The sequence below is a fragment of the Symphalangus syndactylus genome, chromosome 5 (genome assembly GCF_028878055.3).
Source record: "Symphalangus syndactylus isolate Jambi chromosome 5, NHGRI_mSymSyn1-v2.1_pri, whole genome shotgun sequence".
NCBI lineage: Eukaryota > Metazoa > Chordata > Mammalia > Primates > Hylobatidae > Symphalangus > Symphalangus syndactylus.
This window is the reverse complement of record NC_072427.2, coordinates 37,762,435-37,787,666: the sequence shown is the minus strand read 5'-3', so window position 1 is coordinate 37,787,666 and position 25,232 is coordinate 37,762,435. Positions and strand designations below refer to the sequence as shown.

Below are 25,232 nucleotides of genomic sequence, written 5' to 3'. Positions count from 1 at the left end.
ACCCCAGCTCTGGGGAGGGAGGCCCTCTCAAAGTTTGCCCTACTTAGGTAGTTTCTCTTAGCCCTATAGTTCTCTTGACATCTTGTAGTTACTTTTTAATCATTGATTAATCGATATATATATATATATATTTTTTTTTTTTTTTAGACAGAGTCTCGCTCTGTCGCCCAGGCTGGAGTGCAGTGGCATGATCTTGGCTCAACACAACCTTTGCCTCCTGGGTTCAAGTGATTCTCCTGCTTCAGCCTCCCAAGTAGCTGGGATTACAGGTATGCACCACCATGCCCGGCTAATTTTTTTTTTTGTATTTTTAGTAGAGATGGGGTTTCACCATGTTGGCTAGGGTGGTCTCAAACTCCTGACCTCAAGTGATCCACCCGTCTCGGCCTCCAGAAGTGCTGGGATTACAGGTGTGAGCCACTGCGCCTGGCTTCTTTATGTTAAATTTCATTTGTTTAAATCATTGTAGTTTCTGTCCTTTGTTCGGACACAGATGGATACATTTGGAATACACAGGGCACAGGGCTTCTGTTTTCCTAACCAGACACTGACTGACAGAGGCTAACATAGCTCTATATCTGTCAACACCCTGGTACCCAGAAGAAGCAAATGTACATGCTATTTGGGGTTTACTCTTCTGCTTAGGTCCTTGGAACTCATTTATTCATTCAACAATGATTTGTTAAGCACCTGTTACATTTCAGCCTGGTTCCAGATAATGGGAATATAGCAATGAATGAAACAAAAGTCCTTCCTTGCATTTCTCCAGGAATGTATCAAACACAGAAGAAAACAAGCCACCATGATTGAGAGCAGATGACAAAAAATAACACATTTAGAGCCCTAAGCTTTTTGGTTATTGAAATGATTGAATAGCAGATTTAAAATAACTAGGTAGGAAATGTTTAAATAAATAAAACATGGTATCACAGGAATAAGCAAGGGATGAAAAAAACAAACAACACATGTTGGTGAAGATGTGGACAAATTGGAACTTTCATATATTCCTGGCAGGATTATAAAATGGCACAGCCAATTGGAAAACAGTCCAGCAGGTCCTCAAACTGTTAAATACAGAGTTAGTACACGACCCAGCAACTCCACTTCTAGGTATAGGACCAAGAGATCTGAAAAAAAAGTCCACAGAAAAACTTACACACGAATGTTCATAGGAGCATTATTCATAATAGCCAACAAGTGAGAACAACCCCAAAATCCATCAACTTGTAAATAAATAAATTATGGTATACAAATTCAGTGGACTATTATACAGCTATAAGAAGGCACTAAGTACTGATGTAACATGGTTCAACCTTGGAAACATTATGCTAAGTGAAAAATGCAAGTCATAAAAGGCCATATGCTGTATTAGGCCAATTATATGAAATGTCCAGAATAGGCAAATCTACAGAGACAGAAAGTAGACATAATGGGGACAGAAGGAAGTTGATGGTGATGGCTAATGGTTACAGGATTCTTCTTTGGGTTGGTATAAATGTTCTGGAATTAAATAGTGGTAATGACTTCACAACTTCTGTGAATATACTAAAAACCACTGAATTATATATTTTAAAAGGGTGAATTTTTTGACATGTGAATTATATCTCAATAAAGCTATTATTTAAGAAAATAAGGCAAAGACCTTTGCAACTGATCAGACATATCTGAAAAACAAGCAAATAGAAATTTCAGAGCTTAACAATTTGTTGACATTAAAACTGAATGGAGGCCAGGCACAATGGCTCATACCTGTAATCCCAGCACTTTGGGAGGCAAGGTGGGAGGATCACTTGAGGCTAGGGGTTCAAGACCAGCCTGGGCAATATAGCGAGACCCCATCTTTAAAAAAAAAAAATTAAAAAATTAGCCGCTGTTGTGGCATGCTCCTGTAGTTCCCGCTACTGAGGGATCCCTTGAGCCCAGAAGGTCGGAGCTGCAGTGAGCCATGACTGTGACACCGAACTCCAGCTTGGGCAACAGAGACCCCATCTCTAAAAACAAAATGAAACAAAACAAAACAACAATAACAAAAACTCAATGGACAGGCTAAACAATAGATTAAATAAAGCTGAGTAGTGAATTGGTAAACCAGAAGACAGATTGAGAAAATTACCTAAAATGCAGCAGAGGTTGTTAAGGAGATGACAAACATGAAGGAAGAGTTAAGAGAAGAAAGGGTAGAGTGAGAAAGTCTAAAAAATATCCAATCAGAATCCCAGAAGGAGAGAGTAGAGAGAATAAGAGAGAAGCAATATTTGAAAAGCTAACTACTGGATAAGAATTTCCAGATCTAATAAAAGACATGAACCCACAGATAAAGACAACATACATCAAGAAGTGCCTCACAGCCCGGCATGGTGGTGCATGCCTGTAATCCCAGCACTTTGGGAGGCTGAGGCGGGGGGATCACAAGGTGAGGAATTTGAGACCAGCCTGGCCAATATGGCAAAACCCCGTCTCTACTAAAAATAAAAAAATTAGCTGAGCGTGGTGGCGGGTGCCTGTAGTCCCAGCTACTCGGGAGGCTGAGGCAGGAGAATCGCTTGAACCCGGGAGGCAGAGGTTGCAGTGAGCTAAGATCATGCTACTGCACTTCAGCCTGGGTGACAGAGCAAGACTCTGTCTCAAAAAAAAAAAAGAAGTGGCTCACGCCTGTAATCCCAGCACTTTGGGAGGGCCAAGGCAAGCAGATCACGAGGTCAGGAGATTGAGACCATCCTGGGCAACATGGTGAAACCCTATCTCCACTAAAAATACAAAACTTAGCTGGGTGTGGTGGCGCATGCCTGTAATCCCAGCTACTCGAGAGGCTGAGGCAGGAGAGTCACTTGAATCAGGGAGTTGGAGGTTGCAGTGAGCCCAGATCGCGCCACTGCACTCCAGCTGGCAACAGAGTGAGACTCTGCTCAAAAAAAAAAGAAAGAAACCCACATCTGGACATGGTGTAGAGAAACCACAGAGCTCCAAAAGCAAAGATCTTAAAAGTAGCCAGAGAGAAAAGAAACCTTGTTTACAAAGAAACAAAAACTATATGGTGGCAGCAACAGTGAATTTAGAAGACAGAAAAATATCTTCAAAGTGTTAAGAGAAAGTTAACCCAGAATTGTGTGCCAGCAAAACTGTCTTTCAAAAATGCATGTAAAATAGAAACGTGAAGGTGAAATGGGAACATTTCAGAATAAAACCGAGATTTTACCACTAACAGACCTTAACTAAAACAATTTCTGGAAGATATATTTTAGGAGGAAGGAAAATGATCACAGAAGAAGGGAAACATTTCTAAAAATATATAACTTATCATTGCAATGCAAGAAAGAATGATGAGCAAATAAATTATTAAGTATGTAAATAATTCCAAAAATTGTCTGCAAAAACTTCTAATGAAAGGTGATGATGGTGTATAATTTGTGGGGTTAAAAAAGGACAGAAACAAATACTGGACAATAATATTTATAGATGGGGGAAGGAGGCCTGAGGTTGGTGGGGAGAGTTAGACTGTTCTAAGTTCTTTGTATTCTTCTTAGAGAAGTTTCAGGTATTTTTTCACTTTAGACATTGTTAAATGTACATGGTAAAATTTCAAGGGTAATCACTAAAAACAGAAAATGTGTAACTTCCATACCAGTAAAAAGTAAAATAGAATAAGAAAACAAAAACCCAATGTAGAAGAAAAAGGAAAAAAAAAAGTTTAAAAAAGGAAAACAAATGGAAAGCCAAAAAAGAGTATGGTAAAAATCTAAATATATCAGTAATCACAATAAGTATAAATGGACTAAACAACAAACTAAAAGACACATTCTTAGACCTAAATTAAAAAAAAATAGACAGACCTAAAATAAAAGGACACAGAAAAGATGAAAGTAAAATGATGAAAAAAGATATAACAGGCAATACTGTTAGGCTGGTGAAAAAGAAATTGTGGTTTTTGCTATTACTTTTGTGCCAACCTAAAGTTAAAAGAAAGTTGGTGTAACTATATTGTGATTTGACCAAAATAGACTATAAGAGATAAATAAGGACTTTATACAATGATAAAAGGTTTTATTTATCAGGAAGATATAATAGTTCTAAAGTTGTGGGTACTTACTAAAATAGCATCCAAATATATAAAATAAAAATTTATAGAATTATGAAATGAAATTGACTAATCCACAAACATAGTGGGGTATTTCAATACAATGCTCCCAATTATTGACAAGTCAAGAAAGATTTGAATAACACAATTCACTAGCTTAATTTAGTAAATTTAGTGAATAAATTACCCTGCATTCAACAATCAAGGAACAGACATTCTTTTCAAGGACACTTGGAATATTTTTAAAAATTTACCATATAAAAGGCCATAAAACCAGCCTCAACAAATTTCAAGAATCTGATTTACATAAACCACATTTTATAACCTGCAATCATAGATTTAACTTAAGCAACCAAATTAGAAGTGCATAAAAGAAAGATAAGTGACACATCCACTAGGTTTTGGAAATTAGGAAGTACACTTCTAAATAACTTATAAGTCAAGTAAGAAATCATAAAAGAAAAAGTTGAACAGAAACAATGATAAAAATTACACATATCAGGACTTATGGATGCAGGAAAAATAGTAATTCAGGGAAATTTATAGCTCTAGCTGCTTTCATTAGAAAAGAAAAAAGACTGAAAATTAATAAGCTAGGCTTCACTGTAAGAAGAAAAAAACTCCCAACAGAATAAACCCAAAGAAAGCATAAGGAAAGAGATAATAAATATAAAGGAAAAATTAATGAAACAGAAAACAAACATACAATACAGATGATCAACAAGCCAAGGCCAGGCCAGGCACAGTGGCTCATGCCTGTAATCCCAGCACTTTGGGAGGCCAGGGCAGGTGGATCACTTGAGGTCAGGAGTTTGAGACCAGCCTGGCCAACATGGTGAAACCCTGTCTCTGCTAAAAATACAAAAAAAATTATCTGGGCATAGTGGCACATGCTTGTAATCCCAGCTATTTGGGAAGCTGAGGCGGAAGGATTGCTTGAACCCAGGAAGCAGAGGTTGCCCTGAGCTGAGATCGTGCCACTGCACTGCAGCGTGGGCAACAGAGCGAGACTGTGTCTAAATAAATACATATATAAATAAAATAAAATAACAAGCCAGGGGAGGGCCAGATAAAATAGATAAATGTTGGGCAAGATTCCTTTAAAAAAAAGGGGACAGAGCTGGGCGCGGTGGCTCACGGCTGTAATCCCAGCACTTTGGGAGGCTGAGAGAGGCAGATCACTTGAGGTTGGGAGTTCGAGACCACCCTGGCCAACATGGTGAAACCCCGTCTCTACTAAAAATACAAAAATTAGCCAGGCATGGTGACACATGCCTGTAATCCCAGCTACTCAGGAGGCTGAGACAGGAGAATCGCTTGAACCCTGGAGGTGGAGGTTGCAGTGAGCCAAGATCGCACCACTGCACTCCAGCCTGGGCGACAGAGGGAGACTCCATCTCACACACACACACAAAAAAAAAAAAAAAAAAAAAAGACAGTAGCATTCACAAATAAGCAAGAATATGAATGAAGAACAGAAGAAAGCTGCAAATATGGAAGAGATGAAAAAGATAAACATGCCATAAATAACATTATGCTAGTAAATTTGAAAATTTATTAGAAAGGGAAACATTTCTAAAAACATATAACTTACCAAAGCTGCATCAAGAAAGCCTGGAGACTTCCAGTCCAAAACTGGTGGTGTAGAAGCAAGCTGGCTACATTCCTTCCCACAGAAAACCAAAAACAAATACACAGTGCTGAGATGATCAGCACTATGCCAGCAACATTCCAGAATCCAAATATGAGGATGAGGCAGTTCCTGGAGTAATAGAGAAGTGAAAAAGCTCTGAGCAGTCAGTAAGATAAATGGATTTCTATATCCATGACTCCCCTCCCTGACCTGCCTAACACCAAGTGCGTGGGCAATTTCCCCTGACTCATGATTTCTACACTAGAAAAAATGAGATTGAGGTAGACGACTAGCTTTCCCACCACTGTGGGTTTACTGGCAGGAGACCTTGCCTCTGCTTCAACCCATGGGAAGCATCATGATTGCCTGAAGGAAGAAATATCTCTGAGGACACTGAGAGACCAAGGACAGAGGTGAGGATACTATCCCTAGCCCTAGAAACACTGTTCTGTAACTCGGCCAAAGAAGACACCAAATCAGAGTGGCTGTTTAGCAGCACCACACTGTAGCAGTTGCATTCCACAGGTCACCTGAGCACGAATCCCTAGCCAGCCTGTCCATACTGCCAGGATGTCTGCTCTGGGACCTCCCCCATTTGGAACTTCAGTGTTCCAGTTGTTTATTGAGCCAAGGCAAACCTGGGCGTAAGAAATCATCTAGTGCCAAAAAGGAGGCAGCGACCTAGTGGAAAACAAACAAACAAATAAGAAATTCAGCAGTATATTACAAAGACTCTATAAGCAAACATACCCAATAAAAAGCAAAACAGGCCACATAGAGAAGACTAGAATAAATAAATAATCCTTCAATGCAAAGATGTAGATCCATAAGAAACAACAGGAAACAGGAAACCATGACCACCCCAAACAGACAAAGCATGGAACCAGTGATGGCCCTAAGAAGATGGCAGTATGTGAGCTCTCTGACCAAGAATTTAAAATAGCAGTTTTAAGGAAACTCAGTGATCTACAAGATAATACAGGAAATCAATTCAGAATTTATTAAATTTAACAAAGATATTGAAATTTTAAAAAATCAAATCTTGGAACTGAGAAATGCATTTGCTAAATCAAAAAATTCATTAGAGACTCTCAACAGCAGAATGGATCAGGCAGAGGAAAGAATCCGTAAGCTCAAAGATAGGCTATTTGAAAAGGAGGAGAAAAAAGAAAAAAATAATACAAAGGAATGAAGATTGCCTACAAGATATAGGAAATTGCCTCAAAAGACCAAATCTAATAATTATTGGTGTTCAAGAGGGAGTTGAGCAAGAACAAGGGGTACAAAGCTTACTTAAATAAATAATAAGGAGACTGATTTGAGTAATAATAAAACTCTGGTCTCCTGCACAGCCAGCTCTGCGTAAATTACCCTTTCCCTATTGCAATTTCCTTGTCTTGATGAATCGGCTCTGTCTAGGCAGCAGGCAAGTTGAACCCCTTGGGTGTTTACAAGTTTGGTGGGCCTTACGGGGATTGCCCTTGTGTCTACCTGCCTGTGGTTTGGTGGCCCCCCCTCCAGCAATGGATCCAGAAGCCAGCCCAAGCGGCCACCTAGTTCTCTTGGACTAGGGGCTGACTCTGGTAATCTCTCTACTGGCGGGGTGCTGCTGACCCAAGGCGCATCAATGGAGAAGTAGTCATGGGGAGACATCCCTTAACTGTAGCCCTATCACAAGGTGTCTGTGTAGCCCCATGGTGGGGTGTCTCTCTGTAGCCCCATTGCGGGGTGTTTGGATTGGTGAGTATCCTAGGTGCTGCCAACGCCTCCTTCCTTTTCCTGACTGGGTTTATAGCCCTATGGTGGGGTGTCTGTAGCCCTATTGGGGGGTGTCTGTTTGTAGCTCCACCATGGGGTGTCTGTGTCTGTAGCCTCATTGTGGGGTGTCTGTTTGGCTCCTGGGGGCTCTCAGTTGACTCTTTCTAACTAGTAGGAAGAATCCTGGTTTGGGAGACTTCTCAGTCAGGAAGATTCCAAGACGGTTTCTCAGACGGAGAATAGGAGGATAGTTTGGAAGGGATACTCTTGGAGTTCTTGGTTAGGGATCTGATTTGGAGGCCTTCTGTCTGTCTCATCTTTGTGTGTGCTTGTATATGTGGAAGGGATCTCGGAGGGGTTGCTGATGGAAGTCCAGCAGGTCTAACTCAGAACCCTCCTTATTTGTCTAGTCACATTCGATGTGCCCTAAAGAAGGCTCAACAGACCTGTTTCTTGGGGTGACTGTCTGCTCTTTGCCTTGCCCAAAGACCCCATTGTGAATTACCATTTGGAGGTCGTCCCTCCCCACCTGGAGTGGATCAGAAACAGGGAGCAACAGGAAAAAGATTGAGCTTTGCCAGGCTGATATTGGGTGCTGAATGAGGTGACTAACGTTCGTTTTGTTATGTGTGTTTTGCTGGGATGGAAAATGTCAATTCGGTTCCCCATGCAGCCCGTTGGGCAGCATCTTGCAAATTAAGAATTTTGCCTATGGTTCCATAAAACAGCAAAGAGTGATTTTTCTCTTATAAAGTGGCTTGAACCCGACAGCTATAGCACAAGTGAGCAGGGTCATCAGAAGCCACTCCGTTCTGGAAGCTGCAGAAAAAGGGAACCCAGAAACCTGGTATGCCAGTAAAAAGGGTAAGAAATTCTTACCAGCCAAGTTTCTGGTCTCTCTTTCTCTGTCTGGGTAAAACAGTAAACTATTGGTCTCCTCTGCAAGGGTTTGATTAATAGAAAAAAGGATTTGTGAGACTAATCTTAGGCTGTAGCAAATCTGCTGTACTTTGTGCTAAGAATTTGTCTTTCTGTGTTCTGTAATGGAGAGAGGGGTATCACAGGATAGAATGTGGGTTTAGGACCCCTATAAGCCCACTTTTCAAGCCAGCTTGGCAGGCTGGTCAGTTCCAAACCTTGCTACAGTTCCCTGAAATCAATACAGGATGAAATTCTTGTCTTGTTTTGTGTCCTTAAGAGCGTAACCTTGTAACCATGTGTGGATACTTTCTCTTGGTTTCCGCCATCCAGAGGACAGGAATTTTGGGGTTCATGTCATAGTTAGTCCTAAAAATTTTTCCTGAGCAGTTAAAAGCCTTGCAAGCTTGAAATTGGCGCAATAGAAACTGCCCAATGCTGTATAGCTCAGTAGCTGAGGCTTTATCTTTTGACAGTGGTGGCCTGGGTTCAATTGTTGGCTTCTGGAATGATTCCTTTCTGGTTTGTTATTTGTGTAACTTTGCCATTTGTTGAGTTTTTGTCCCCCATAGTTAGCTTCTGATTTCCTCTCTTGAATTTTCCTTTCTCTGAACTACTTTGTGGAGATTCTAAATCTTGTAAAAAAAGAAACTGCTTATCATGTCTTTGAGGCACCTAGGATGTTACCTTTGGTAAAGTTCAGAGGTTGGAAATACTGGCCACTTGTCATAGCTAAAGTCAAGTAATATGAGATTTGAAAGGATTTCTTTTTTAAAGAGCACTATGGTTAAAAGCATAATTTTAAAGTGGATAAACAAGCTATAGATACATTTAAAGGCTTTTATGTTTTTCTCTTCTTGGAACTTGTTTTTCTGGAAAAAGGTTTTTTCTTCTCAGTCGACTGAATTATTTTTCTCCATTTTTTTTTTTTTTTTTTTTTTGTTTTGCCACTCTTAATGCACACATGAGAGGCCCTAACTTCTGGTAGCCTGGGACTCTTTCGGAAAAACAGAGGAGGCGCCACAGACCTCGTTTTGGGAAAAAACTTCTGTTTTCCTCATGAAACCCCAGGAATTAAAAGCAGATAGATCCCTCTCAAAATCAAAGGCTCTGTTCTGTTTTGCATTGTGTTATCCGATGGTTTTGAGTTTTGGGGGTATCATAAATTACTTCACATTATGATAACTACGTAGGAAATACACTTTAGGGGGTGGCTAATAGTAGTTATGGAGGGATACTTGACTCTGCACACCTGGATCAGAGACGCACGCTCTTGGCCACCTGGAAGATAAGGAGACATCCCTGCCCCCTACTGGGAGATGAGACTCCCGTGAGAGATGGGCAGATTACAAAATGGGCTGATTGGCTTTGGGTTGCCTTGAATGGAATGCAGGGTAGAAGCACTGCACTATCCTGTCCCACAGTATTTCCCTCCTGTTGAGGATCCAGGATCCAGTATAAAATGGCACCCTTAATTTTGGGGATCTGTCTTTGCCTTCAACTGCTTATTTGCTGCTTATTTGGCCCTAGAAATGCATGCTTTCCCAGCCCTGTTCCTCCAAGGGCTCCACCCTGAAGCCAGACATCCAATTAAGAAACTGGCAAATGACAAATTTTACAAGTGCTGAATCTTCTGTCTGCCTGTGTATTTATATGTATTGTTTGTTTATATATATAAGAGCTCTAAGTAATTTGCATAGAAAAATAAGCGCTTAGGCTGGGCATGGTGGCTCACACCTATGATCTCAGCACTTTGGGAGGCCGAGGTGGGTGGATCACCTGAGGTCAGCAGTTCGAGACCAGCCTGGCCAACATGGTGAAACCCCATCTCTACTAAAAATACAAAAATTAGCCAGGCATGGTGACACATGCCTGTAATCCCAGCTACTCAGGAGGCTGAGACAGGAGAATTGCTTGAACCCAGGAGGCAGAGGTTGCAGTGAGCCAAGATCACACCACTGCACTCCAGCCTGGGCGACATAGCAAGACTCCATCTCTAAATAAATAAATAAATAAACAAGGAAAAGAAAAATAAGTGCTTAAATAAAATATTTTGCCAGAAAAATAGAAACTGTAATGCCTTTTTGTTCATGTGACTTTAGTAACCTTTTGGAAATAAAGACAGTTTTTAAGATTATTGGTAAAATAAAATGTCTTGGCCAGGCACGGTGGCTCACGCTTGTAATCCCAGCACTTTGGGAGGCCGAGGCAGGCGGATCACGAGGTCAGGAGATCGAGACTACGGTGAAACCCCGTCTCTACTAAAAATACAAAAAATTAGCCGGGCGTGGTGGTGGGCGCCAGTAGTCCCAGCTACTCGGAGAGGCTGAGGCAGGAGAATGGCGTGAACCTGGAAGGCGAAGCTTGCAGTGAGCCGAGATTGCGCCACTGCACTCCAGCCTGGGCGACAGAGCGAGACTCCGTCTCAAAAAAAAATAATAATAAAATAAAATGTCTTGAAAGTGTAGACATTTGGTTTAAATTAAGGTCAGATATCAGACTTGCTAAATGCTTTAAGGTCAAACTGTTTCTTTGACTTTTGAAAATTGTTTGATTTACCTACTTTGGAGCATTAGATGATAGGTAAGGCCTGGGGACATATGAAGAGCCATGCCCACCAGCTATGCTAACAGTCAGACCTTATCTTCATTTCTGTCTAATGTCCTAAGTTCCACCCCAGTTCATAATTGAAATTGCTTACTTACCAGGTTTTTCACTAAAAATAAAAGTTGCTAAGCGTTAACATTGTAATAGGTAGTTGAGACGACTGGAGAAACAATTTTACATACAAGGTGTATGGGGAATGTGCTTTTGGTAAAAGATTGTAAGAAGTCATAGGAATATGGTTTTTGTTAAAGGGAATGTAATTTTGTCTAGTTCAGAGGGTTTTAAACATTGTCTTAACCTAAAAGAGTAATGGAACAAAATTGAAGGTTTAAGCAAAGTGAAAAGGGTTTGTAAAACCCTTTTAAAATTCTGTGAGTATAAACAAGTTGGCTAAGATTTAAAAGGAATTATTTAGCTTTTTTTCCTTAGGTTAAAACACTGAAATCATACTGATATGGGGCCAGAATCTCGGCCTACTTTTCCGAATAACAGAGTTTTCTTAGAAAATTAATCTGCTGTTTGATGGAAAATTGTAAAGCGTTCTAAAAAGTTCATGAAAATCTTACCTTATGGTCAAACTAGTTAAGACTAGATAGAGATAAAATTTTATTTAAAAAACTAGCTTTGGCTGGGTGCGGTGGCTCATGCCTGTAATTCCAGTGCTTTGGGAGGCCGAGGTGGGTGGATCACCTGAGGTCAAGGGTTCGACACCAGCCTGGCCAACATGGTGAAACCACATCTCTACTAAAAATATAAAAATACAAAAATTAGCCAGGCATGGTGGCATACACCTGTAATCCCAGCTACTCAGGAGGCTGAGGCAGGAGTATCACTTGAACCCAGGAGGCAGAGGTTGCAGTGAGCCGATATTGTGCCATTGCACTCCATCCTGGGTGACAGAGCGAGACTCTATCTCAAAACACACACACACACACACACACACACACACACACACACACACAAAGGACGGGCATGGTGGCTCATGCCTGTAATCCCAGCACTTTGGGAGGCTGAGGTGGGCGGATCACAAGGTCAGGAGATCGAGACCATCCTGGCTAACACAGTGAAAACCCGTCTCCACTAAAAATACAAAAAAAATTAGCCAGGCATGGTGGCGGGCACCTACAGTCCTAGCTACTGGGGAGGCTGAGGCAGGAGAATGGAGTGAACCCGAGAGGCGGAGTTTGCAGTGAGTCGAGATAGGGCCACCGTACTCCAGCCTGGGTGACAGAGGGAGACTCTGTCTCAAAAAGACCAAAAAACAAAAAACAAACAAACAAAAAAACTAGCTTTAACATTAAAGATGCACTAATGCAAAATAATAATAATAATAATAACAGAAAACTTTCCAAAGCTCAAAAAAGTTATAAATATCCAAGGACAGAAAGATCAGAGAACACCAAGCAGATTTTGCCCAGGTAAGACTACCCTAAGGCATATAATAATCAAACTCTAAAAAGTCAAGGACACAGAAAGGATCCTAAAAGCAGCAAGATAAAATAAGCAAATAACATATAAGGGGATTCCAGTTCATCTGGCAACAAGACTTCAACAGAAACCATAAAGCCAGGAAGGAATGGGACAGCATTTTCAAAGTGCTGAAAGAAAAAAAAAAAACTGCCATCTAAGAATACTGTATCCAACAAAGCCATCCTTTAAATATGAAGGAAAGATAGTCTTTCTCTGACAAACAAATGCTAAGAGAATTCACCATCCCCAGACCCGTCTTAAAAGAAATGCTAAATGGAGTTCTTCAATCTGAAAGAAAAAAACACTAATGTGCCAAAAGAAAACATTTGAAAGCATAAAACCTACTGGTAAAATTAAGTACAAAGACAACCCCAGAATACTCCAATACTCTAATTAAGATGTAAAATTCACTCATAACTCTAATATAAAGCCTAGAAGAGAAGTCTATCAAAAACAGTAGTAGCTACAGCAACCTGTTAAGAGATAGGCAATAGCGGCCAGGCACAGTGGTTCATGCCAGCACTTTCGGAGGCCAAGGTGGGTGGATCACTTGAGGTCAGGAGTTCGAGTCCAGCCTGACCAACATGGTGAAATGCTGTCTCTACTAAAAATACAAAAATTAGCCAGGTGTGGTGGTGCACACCTGTAATCCCACCTACTTGGGAGGCTGAGGCAGGAGAATCACTTGAACCCAGGAGGTAGAGGTTGCAGTGAGCTATTGCACCATTGCACTCCAGCTTGGGTGACAGAGCAAGACTCTGACAAAAAAAAAAAAAATAGAGAGAAAGAGAGAGGCAATATAAAAATATGTGAATTGAGATAACAAATAGTCAAAATGTGGGGAGATGGAGTTAAAGTGCAGAGGTTTTTTTTTTTTTTGGTTTTGCTTTATTTCTGCTCTTTTTTGTGATCTAAGGTAAGTTATCTCTCTTTAAAATAAATTATCAATTTTTTTGTAAGCACCATGGTAACCATAATGCAAAACCTATAACAGATACAATAAAAATAAAAGGTGGCCAGGCGTGGTGGCTCATGACTCTCATCCCAGCATTTTGGGAGGCTGAGGCTGGCAGGTTGCTTGAACCCAGGAGCTTGAGATGAGCCTGGGCAACATGGTGAAACCTCATCTCTACAAAAAAAGTATAAAAATTAGTTGGGTGCGGTAGCACATTCCTGTAGTCCCAGCTACTTGGGTGGCTGAGGTGGGAGGATCACCTGAGTCGAGGGAAGTTGATGTTGCAGTGAGCCATGATTGCACCACTGTACTCCAGCCTGGGTGACACAGTGAGACCCTGTCTCAAACAAAACAAAACAAAACAAAAAACAGAACAACCAGAAAATAAGCAACAAAATGGCAGTAGTAAGTCCTTACTTATCAATAATACGCTGAATGTACATGGGTTATTCAATGTTTATTATTAAGTTTAATTGGAGAATTCAGTCAATTCTCTAATTAAGAGACAGACAGTGGCTGAATGGATAAACAAGGCCCAACTATATGCTGGGTGATATTAACTAATATGTTATTATCACATGAACACAATCAAGAATAAGAAACCCAACTTACCAATAGAGACACACATAGACTGAAAGTGAAGAGATGGAAAAAGATACTCCATGCAAGTGGAAATCAAAAAAGAACAGGATTAGCTATACTTATATTACATAAAATAGACTACAAGTCAAAGACTGTAAAAAGTGACAAAGAAGATCAATATATAATGATAAAGGGGTCAGTTTAGCAAGAGGATATAACAATTATAAGTATCTATGTACTCAACACTGGAGCACCCAAGTATATTAAGTAAATATGAATAAACCTAAAGGCAGAGACAGACTGTAATACAATACAGTAGGGGACTTCAACACCCCACTTTTCAGTAATAAACAGATCATCCAGACAGAAAATCAACAAAGAAGCATCAGAGTTAAACTACACACTAGACCAAATAGGCCTAACTGACATTTACAGAACATTTCACCCAACTGCTGCACAATACACACTGTTTTCATAAACACATGTAACATTCTCCAAAATAGACTGTATCTTAGGCTACAAAACAAGTCTGAACAAATTCAATAAAGTAGAAATTATATCAAATATCTTTTCTGGCCGCAATGGAATAAAACTGGAAATCAATAACAGGGATCTCAGAAACTACGTAAACACATAGAAATTAAACAACTTGCTCCTGAACAACCAATGGGTCAATGAAGAAATTAAGAAGAAAATTTAAAAAAATTTTCAAACAAATCAAAATGGAAATAAACATAACAAAATATATGAGATATGGTAAAAGCAGTACTCAGAGGGAATTTTATAGCAATAAATGCCTACATCAAAAAAGCAGAAAGACTTCAAATAAACAACCTAACAATGCACCTCAAGGAACTAGAAAAACAAGAACAAACCAAACATGTTAGAAGGAAATTATTAGAATGAAAGAAATAATAAATATCAGAGAAGAAATAAATGAAATTAGACTAAAATACAGAGAAAATCAATGAAATGAAAATTGGTTTTTTGAAAAGATAAACAAAATTAACAGACGATTAACTAGGCTAAGAAAAAAGTCCCAAATAAATAAAATTAAAAATGGGCTGGGCACGGTGGCTCATGACTGTAATCCTAGCACTTTGGGAGGCCAAGGTGGGCAGATCACTTGAGGTCAGGAGTTTGAGACCAGCCTGGCCAACATAATGAAACCCTGTCTCTACTAAAAATACAAAAATTAGCCTGGCGTGGTGGTGCATGCCTGTAATCCCAGATACTCGGGAGGCTGAGGCAGGAGAATTGCTTGAAACTGGGAGGTGTTCTAAGCTCTGGAACAAAACAAGGATGCTCACCTCCACTTTTATTCAACATAGTATTGGAAGTCCTGTCCATAGCAATTAGCAAGAGAAAGAAATAAAGAGAATCCAATTTGGAAAGGAAGAATTCAAATTAGACTTGTACACCGAAGACATGATCTTACATTTAGAAAAACCTAGACTCCACCAAAAAACTGTTAGAACTGATAAACAAATGCAGTAAAGTTGCTGGATACAAAATCAACAGACAAAAATCTGTAGCATTTCTATACAATAATTAACTAGCAGAGGAAGAAATCAAGAAGGCAGTCCATTTATAATAGCTGCAGAAACAAACAACAACAACAACAAAAAAAAACTAGGAATAAATTTAACCGAAGAGGCGAAAGATCTCTTCAAGGAAAACTACAAAGCACTGAAGAAATAAATTGAAGAGGACACAGCAAAATGGAAAGCTATTCCATGTTCATGGACTGGAATAGTTAGTTGTTAAAGTGATAATTCCACCCAAAGCAGATTACAGATTTAATACAATTGCTATCAAAATACCAATGATGTTCTCAACAGAAATAGAAAAAACAATCCTAAAATTCATATGGAACCACAAAAGACCCAGAATAGTGAAAGCAATCCTAAGCAAAATGAACAAACCTGGGTCAGGCATGGTGGTTTATGCCTGTAATCTGAGCACTTTGGGAGGCTGAGCTGGATGGGTCACCTGAGGTCAGGAGTTCAAAGCCAGCCTGGCCAACATGGCAAAACCCCATCTCTACTAAAAATACAAAATTAGCTGGGTGTGGTGGCACATGCCTGTAATCCTAGCTACTTGGGAGGCTGAGGCAGGAGAATCACTTGAACCTGGGAGGTGTAGGTTGCAGTGAGCTGAGATCGTGCCATTGCACTCCAACCTGGGCACTAAGAGTGAAACTCAGTCTCAAAAAAAAAAAAAAAAAAAGAACAAATCTGGAAGCATCACACTAACTGACTTCAAAATATACTACAAAGCTATAGGAACCAAACTAGCATGTTACTGACATAAAAACATAGACTAATGGAACAGAATAGAGAATCCAGATATAAATAAATGCATTTGTAGCCAATTCATTTTCAACAAATGTGCCAAGAATATACAATGGGGAAAGGATACTCTTTTCAATAAATGGGGCTGTGAAAATGAAATACCCATATGCAGAAGAATCAGCTATACTCCTATCTTTCATCATACACGAAAATCAAATCAAAATAAACCAAGGACTTAAATCTAAGACCTAGGCTGGGTGCAGTGGCTCATGCCTGTAATCCCAGCACTTTGGGAGGCTGAGGCGGGCGGATCACGAGGTCGGGAGATCGAGACCATCCTGGCTAACACGGTGAAACCCCTTCTCCACTAAAAAAAAAACTACAAAAAAATTAGCTGGGCGTGGTGGCGGGCACCTGTAGTCCCAGCTACTCGGGAGGCTGAGGCAGGAGAATGGAGTGGACCTGGAGGTGGAGCTTGCAGTGAGCCGAGATTGGGCCATTGCACTCCAGCCTGGGTGACAGAGTGAGACTCCATCTCAAAAAAAAAAAAAAAAAAAAAAAATCAAAGACCTAAAACTGTGAAACTACTAGAAGAAAACCTTGGGGAAATGCTCCAGGACATTGGTCAGGGCAATGATTTTTTTGTGTAAGACCTCAAAGGCACAGACAACAAAACCAAAAATAGACAAATGGGATTACATCAAGCTAAAAATCTTCTGCACAGTAAAGGAAACAATCAACTAAGAGGAGATAGCCCAAAGAATAGGAGAAAATATTTGCAAACTATCCATATGACAAGGGGGATTAATAACCAGAATATGTAAGGAGCTCAAACAACTCAATAGCAAAACCAACAACAACAAAAAAATTCAATTAAAAAATGGGCAAAAGATCTGAATTGACATTTGTAAAAAAAAAAAAAAAATACAAATGGCTGACAGGTATTTTAAAAAATGCTCAACATCACTAATCATCAAGAAAATGCAAATCAAAGCCACAATGAAATATTATCTTAGACCAGTTCGAATGACTTATCAAAAAGACAAGGAATAACAGAGGCTGGTAAGGACGTGGAGAAAGGGGAACTCTCAAACACTGTTGGTGGGAATGTAAATTACTACAGCTGCTATGCAAAGCAATATGGAGGTTCCTCAAAAAGCTAAAAATAGAACTACCATATGATCCAGCAATTCCACCACTGGGTATGTATTCAAAAGAAAGGAAATTGATATATTGAAGAGAGATTCACATTCCCATGTTTGCTGCAGCACTATTCACAATAACCAAAATATGGAATCAACCTAAGTGCCCATCAATTGAATGTATAGATAAATAAAATGTGGTATAGATATACAATGGAATACTGTTCAGCCATAAAAAAGAATGAAACTCTGTCATTGCAGCAACATAGATAGAACTGGAGGTCATTATGTTGAATGAAGCCAAGCACAGAAAGACAAATATATCTCATGTTCTCACATATGGGAGCTAAAAAGTGAATCTCATAAAGTTAGAGAGTAGATTGACAGTAAGGGCGGGTGAGGGGATGGAAAGGTTGATTAATGGGTACAAATATACAGTTAGGTAGGAGAAAGAAGACCTGATATTCGATAAGGTGACTGTAGTTAACATTAATCTATTGGACATTTCTTTTTTTTTTTTTGAGACGGAGCCTCACTCTGTTGCCCAGGATGGAGTACAATGGCGGGATCTCGGCTCCTGAAACCTCTGCCTCCCAGGTTCAAGGGATTATCCTGTCTCAGCCTCCCGAGTAGCTGGGATTACAGGCCCGCACCACCAGGCCTAGCTAATTTTTGTATTTTTAGGACAGACGGGGTTTCACCATGTTGGTCAGGCTGGTCTTGCACTCCTGACCTCGTGATCCACCCACCTCGGCCTCCCAAAGTGCTGGGATTACAGGCATGAGCCACTGCACCTGGCCACTATTGGACATTTCAAAATAACTAGAAGATAATAATTCAAATGTTCCTAGCATAAAGAAAAGATAAATATTTAAGGTGACAGCTATCCCAATGGCCCTGATTTGATTATACGAATGTACCAAATTATCACATATACCCTGAAAATATGTACATCTATTATATATCAATGAAAAATAAAAAACTTAAATTCCTACTAAAGAAAAGAAAGCCCAAGTAGTCCAACAGCTATGGGATAAATTGAATCAGTGGCTTAAAAAAAAAAATCAAGCCAGCTGGGCACAGTGGCTCATGCCTATAATCCCAGCACTTTGGGAGGCTGAGGCGGGCGGATCACAAGATCAAGAGATTAAGACCATCCTGGCCAACCAACATGGTGAAACCCCGTCTCTACTAAAAATACAAAAATTAGCTGGGCATAGTGGTGCACGCCTGTAGTCCCAGCTACTCGGGAGGCTGAGGCAAGAGAATTGCTTGAACCTGGGAAGCAGACGTTGCAGTGAGCTGAGATCGCACCACTGCACTCCAGCCTGGGCGACAGAGCGAGACTCTGTCTCAAAAAAAAAAAAAAATCAAGCCTAGATAGTTTTCACGCAATTCCTAGCAGATTTTCATGGAGCAAATGATACCAAACATCATAGCTTATCCTAGCCTAACTTAAACATGCCCAAAACACTTGTATTAGCCTACAGACAGGAAAAGATTAAAATTCAAATTTTGAAGTACAGTTTCTATTGAATGTGAACCACTTTCAAACCACCATAAAGTAAAAAAATCATAAGTTGGGGACTGTATTTGTATTCTAATTTTATACTAACTCTTACAAAGAATATCAAAAGAAGCATACTTCTTAACCCTGTATGCGGTTAGTATAAACTTGATATAAAACTAATTAAGGACTGTATGAGAAAGGAAATAACAGACCAGAATCTCTAATGAACATGGATGGAAATATTATAAACAAAATATTAGGAAACTGAATCCAACATTATGTAATAAAGACAATTTATCATGGCTAAGCTGGATTTATCCCAAGACTATAAGCATGATTTAACATCAAATCCATAACTTTAGTCCATCACATTAAATGGATTAAAGGACAAAAGTTATATAATTATTTAAATAGATTTAGTAAAGGCATTCAGTAAAAGTTAACATACATTTATGACAAAAGCTCTTAGTAAAGCAGAAAATGAAACTTCCTATTGTTAAAAGGTTATTTTTTAAAAGCCTATAATCTTCATCATTCTTAATGGTAGATCATTGTAAACATTGTTCCATTAAGAGTGGACTAAGACAAGGTCAGGTGCAGTGGCTCACACCTGTAATCCCAGCACTTTGGGAGGCGGAGGTAGGCGTGATGGCTTGAGCTCAGGAGTTTGAGACCAGGCCAAGCAACATGGCAAAACCCCATCTCTACAGAAAATACAAAAATGAGCTGGATGTGGTGGTGCACACCTGTAATCCCAGCTACTTGGGAGGCTGAGGCAGGAGAATCGCTTGAGCCCAGGAGACAGAGGTTGCAGTGAGCTGAGATCACACCACTGCACTCCAGCCTGGGTGACAGAGTGAGACACTGTCTCAAAACAAACAATAACAAAAAAAACAGAATAAGGCAAAGATGTCTGCTATCACCCCTTCTAGTCAATAAGGTGAACGATAAGACAGAAAACAGTGCTGTCATTATTTGTAGGTAATATAATTGCATATATAGAAAACTTCAAAAGAATGTAGACAAATTATTAGAATTAATAAGACAGTCCGGCAAGGTTGTTAATAGCAAAAATACAAAACTAGAAGAAGGTATTTGTGACACAGAACTGACAAAAAGTAAGATCTAGCATGTGCGTGTGTGTGTACGTGTGTGTGTGTGTGTGTGTGTGAATCTTTTTTTTTTTTTTTTTTTTGAGACAGAGTGTTGGTCTGTCGCCCAGGCTAGAGTGCAGTGGCGTGATCTCAGCTCACCACAACCTCCGCCTCCCGGGTTCAAGCAATTCTCCTGCCTCAGCCTCCCAAGTAGCTAGGATGTACAGCCATGAGCCACCACACCTGGCTAATTTTGTATTTTTAGTAGAGATGGGGTTTCTCCATGTTGGTCAGGCTCGTCTCAAACTTCCAACCTCAGGTGATCTGCCCATCTTGCCCTCCCAAAGTGCTGGGATTACGGGTGGGAGCCACCGCACCTGGCCTTGTGTGAATCTTAAAATAAGAAAAAGACAAACCAGTAGGAAGATGAGCAAAATACAGGAATAGGCACTTTACCAAAAAGGGAAACATAAATTACCAACGAACATGAAAAGATGCTCAACCTCATTGACAATCAGGTAAATATAAATAAATGCCACAATAAGATAGCATTTTATTCCAACTCTATTGGCAAAAATTAACAAATTTAGTATCAAGTGCTGGTGAAGATATGTATCAGCGGAACTTCTTTTATATCACCAATGTTGTGTAAATTGGTACAATCTTGAAAAACACTTTGGCAATATTTTGTAAAATTTAACTGGATATATTGCAGGGAAGTTTTTGCACATGCATAACAATATTCATTGCAGTACTATTTACCAAAAATTGGGGTCTACCAAATGTCTACTGATAGGAAAATGGAAAAATAGTGATATATTCACAGAGTGCATGTACTATAGCTACACACATCAACCTGGTCAAATATAATGTATGAAAAGGCAAACTGTGGAAAACTAAATAAAGTCAAACTTGCATAAAGCTCAAACAAGTAAACTAAACAATATCTTGTTTAGTTATATCTATGCCTATGATAAAACTACATATTTTTAAAAATCAAGAATATAGTCAATATGAAATTCAAGGTAGTATTACCTCTGGTGAGGAGGTAGAGCAAGATAGGAAAGGGGAATATAGGTGGATGCATGAATAGGCAGGGTTCTAGTTCTTAAGTTGAATGGCGAATTTCTAAGTCTTCATTTCATGTTGCATTTGTTCTTTTGATGTATCAAATACTATAGTTTTTAAGAGAGCTGTAGTTTCCCTCTTTCGCCACTACACGGCAGGCTAGCACCTTAGTGAAATAAATCCTGAATGGGAAAGGCTGGTGTAAATGGACGTGTACCTAATAGCAGCTTTCTAGCAGCTTTCTAATTTCCCCATGGGGATACATATAAAATAGGGCTTGATGTTCTCAGAGTGTTTAAATGCACACCACAGCATCTCAGGTGTACACCACTGTGGCGTGGATCTTGCAGCCACGTGACCGGGTTTTTTGTTTTTATTTTTCCTTTCTTTCTGCCTGGTTATGTAACTATTTTTGCAAACTTAGAAGTGTCTCTGTTTGAATGCTGAGTTTTATTTCTCAGAATGCTCCAATATTTCCCAAGGCATTCATTCCTAAATTAATAACATGGAGCGGGAGGGCAGTCCCTCATGGCAATTGACACATCTAACTTGCACTTTTATGTCTAATGTTTTGGTGCTGTGTTTTTCACCACTAGCATCAGAACCACTGTTTAATAATGTCTGATGACACTATTGCAATATATAAAGTAATACTTAAAATTTAGTAACAATCAATGTTAAAATAGCAATGCAATAGTCATCAAAATCACTCACAGAAAGTCTGGTGCCAAATAGCTTGTTCACGTGATGTGATTGATGTGATAGTGACACAAATGTCGGCAGGTACTTCTTTTTTAGCAGCCAATATTATGCCACCAGTGGCGACACATAAACAGCATAAAGTCTAACTTATATAAATCTCAAACAAGTAAACTAAACAATATCTTCTTTGGTAATACCTATGCCTATGATAAAACTACATTTTTTTTTTTTTGTGAGACGGAGTCTCGCTCTGTCGCCCAGGCTGGAGTGCAGTGGCGCAAACTCGGCTCACTGCCAGCTCCGCCTCCCGGGTTCACGCCAATCTCCTGCCTCAGCCTCCCGAGCAGCTGAGACTACAGGCGCCCACCACCGCGCCCGGCTAATTTTTTTTGTATTTTTAGTAGAGACAGGGTTTCACCGTGTTAGCCAAGATGGTCTCGATCTCCTGACCTCGTGATCCGCCCGTCTCGGCCTCCCAAAGTGCTGGGATTACAGGCGTGAACCACTGCGCCCGGCCAAAACTACATATTTTTTTAAAAATCAAGAAAATGGTCGACATGAAATTCAAGCCAGTATTATCTCTGGTGAGGAGGGAGAGCACGATACGAAAGGGGCATAGGGAGCATACAGGTGGATGCATGAGCAGGTAATGTTCTAGTTCTTAAGTTAGATGGTGGTGAGCCACCCACTTGCAGCTTCACTCTCTAGACTTGCCCTGTCTGCTACCATAGCACTAGACACATGTGGCAAGGGAGCACCTGAAATAAGATGTGCTGTAAGTATAAAATACACACTGGAGTTTGAAGACTTAGTATGACAAAAAGGTCAAATGTCTCAATAAATTTTAATCTTGATTACATGTTGAAATGATAATATTTTGAGCAGTGTGAAAAAGAGGCGAGAACGACCCCAGGACAGACCAAAGCCCGCGCGCTGCTGCATCCCACGCGCCCAGCGCCTATGTCCAGCCGCCGTCGCCGCCGCCACCTTGCCCAAGAGAAAGGCTGAAGGTGATGCTAAGGGAGATAGAGCCAAGATGAAGGACGAACCACAGAGAAGATCCACGAGGTTTTCTACTAAGCCTGCTCCTCCAAAGCCAGAGCCCAAACCTAAAAAGGTCCCTGCAAAGAAGGGAGAGAAGGTACCAAAGGGGAAAACGGAAAAGCTGAGGCTAGCAAGGAGGGGAATAACCCTGCAGAAAATGGAGATGCCCACAACAACGGACACAGAAGGCTGAAGGTGCTGCAGATGCCAAATGAAGTGTGTGCATTTTTGATAACTGTGTACTTCTGGTGACTGTACAGTTAGAAATGCTATTTTTTATCAAGTTTTATAAAAATGCAGAAGTTTGTTTTACCTTTTTTTTTAAGCTATGTTATTAGCACACAGAACACTGTGTTTTTTGGGAAAGGGGCATATGTCACTAACAGAATGTCTCCGAAGCTAGGTTGACGTGGGGAAAACCCTTTTCCCTTCTAGTTTTGGGAAACTTGCTCTTGGCTCCCAGGAGGGGGGATTCCCTGACTTTGACACACAAGGCCCCTTGGCACAAAAGCCTCGTGGGATGGGAAAACAAATTCGTTTTTATGTCCTCTTCTCCCTTTCCACCTTTCAGCATAGATTTAACTCCCTTAAACCCAGACACCTGTTGGGACCTGACTCCCAATAATTGGTTACTGGTGTGTCAGGCAATCTAGACTTTCCAATGATGCCACTGAGATGGAACCCCTCAAAAAAGCAGTGGTTCCGTTTCTAGATTGTGGATCTTCAGATAAATTCTGCCATTTTCATTTCACTTCCTGAAAGTCAGGGTCAGCTCATGAAACATTGTTAAACAACAGCTAAACATGAACTATCAACCTCACTCTAAACTTTCCCTGTTCAGAGCATCAGATGAGGACTTCATTTGGGTTTTATAGTGGCTTTCTGATTTTTGGTAGTCCACTGAAGAAGGGAGCTTGAAAGTCGCTGCATACTGTTAATGATTGTTTGCCCATGTCCTGCCTGAAATGCCATGATTCTTTATGGAGAGTATCTTTAATAAAGCTGGATACAGTTTGGCTTGGGAAAATAAAAGAAATAATATTTTGTGTATGTTTGGTTAAATGAAATACTTCATTTCACCTGTTTCTTTTTACTTTTTCTTTTTTGGAGTCAGGGTCTCCCTCTGTCACCAAGGCTGGAATGCAGTGTTGCAGTCACCACTCACTGAAACCTCAACCTATCAGTTTTAAAAGATCCTCCTGCCTCAGCCTCCCCAGTAGCTGGGACTACAGGTGCGGGCCACCACTCCTGGCTAATTAATTTTTGTACAGACAGGGTCCCACTATGTTGCCCTGTCTCTTGTCCAATTCCTCGCCCGAAGTGATCCTCCTTCTTCGACCTCCCAAAGTGCTAGAATTACAGGCATGAGCCACCGCCCCCAGCCTTTCCCCTCTTTTTATTTTATTTATTTATTTTTTTGAGACGGAGTCTTGCTCTGTCTCCCAAGCTGGAGTGCAGTGGCGCCATCTCGGCTGACTGCAACCTCTGCCTCCCAGGTTCAAGCGATTCTCCTACCTCAGCCTCCCAAGTAGCTGAGATTACAGGCACGCGCCACCACGCCCACCTAATTTTTTTGTATTTTTAGTAGAGGCGGGATTTCACTATGTTGGCCAGGCTGGTTGCGAACTCCTGACCTCAAGTGATCCGCCTGCCTCTGCCTCCCAAAGTGCTAAGATTACAGGCGTGAGCCACCGTGCCCAGCCATTTTTCCCTTTTTTAAATGTGGTTACTAGAAAATTTAAAATTACATATGTGGCTCGCATTGTATTTCTGTTGGGCAGCACTGCTCTAGCCGTTATTACCAATACAGTACCTGTGTATTACAGCACTCGTGTATCACAGTATTTGTTATTACAATACTCTCTTTGCTATCCCCACACACGAGGCTGGCTTCAGGGGTGTGGGCAGTGCAGTCGCACAGGGCCCCACGTTCAGAAGGGCCTCGCCCTTGGTTTAATGCTCTGCTCTCATTGCCTTGAAACCCTTACTTTTTACCTTTGAATTTGAGTTTTCTCAGCGAAGTCTCACAGGTCAATGGAGTCTGCGCCAGGGGCTTGAAGGCTCGGCTCAAGCCCTCTCCGCCTCCCTCCCTCCTAGGGATGGTTCCCAGTGTCTCTGGCCGGGGCCTGCCTCTCGTTCGCCGCTCCTGCCCGGCAACGGCTGCCATTTTCCGCCCAGGCAAGGTCCTGGGCGCGGCTCTGGGGAGGGTCAGGGTGCGCGTCCCACCGCGTCGTGGGGCGGGGTGTGGTGATGGCCACTCATCCCTTCCCCGGGCTTCCCTGGCACACCTGTATCTAGGGACTGAGCGCGACTGACGCAGAGGTCGCAATACCGCTGGGGGCTGCCTGGTGCCATGGGGTTGGGCCGCGGGCCCAAGGGA

The 25,232-nt window shown here is 40.8% G+C and overlaps 1 protein-coding gene across 2 annotated transcripts in view; it reads right to left on the bottom strand.

The window, feature by feature from the left end:
- The window catches only part of CLN6 (CLN6 transmembrane ER protein), a 61,294-nt gene extending 36,062 nt beyond the window's left edge, over positions 1 to 25,232 (bottom strand). Inside the window, exons 1-2 of one of the 2 annotated variants that reach the window (XM_055277995.2) lie at positions 24,848 to 25,032; positions 5,670 to 5,837 (exon numbers count right to left, since the gene is read on the bottom strand). In XM_055277995.2, coding sequence (XP_055133970.1) covers positions 5,670 to 5,680 — 11 coding nt within the window. In that variant the 5' untranslated portion in view covers positions 5,681 to 5,837; positions 24,848 to 25,032. Of the gene's footprint in view, positions 1 to 5,669; positions 5,838 to 24,840 lie in introns of both variants that reach the window. The other variant, XM_055277993.2, reaches the window with a different exon arrangement.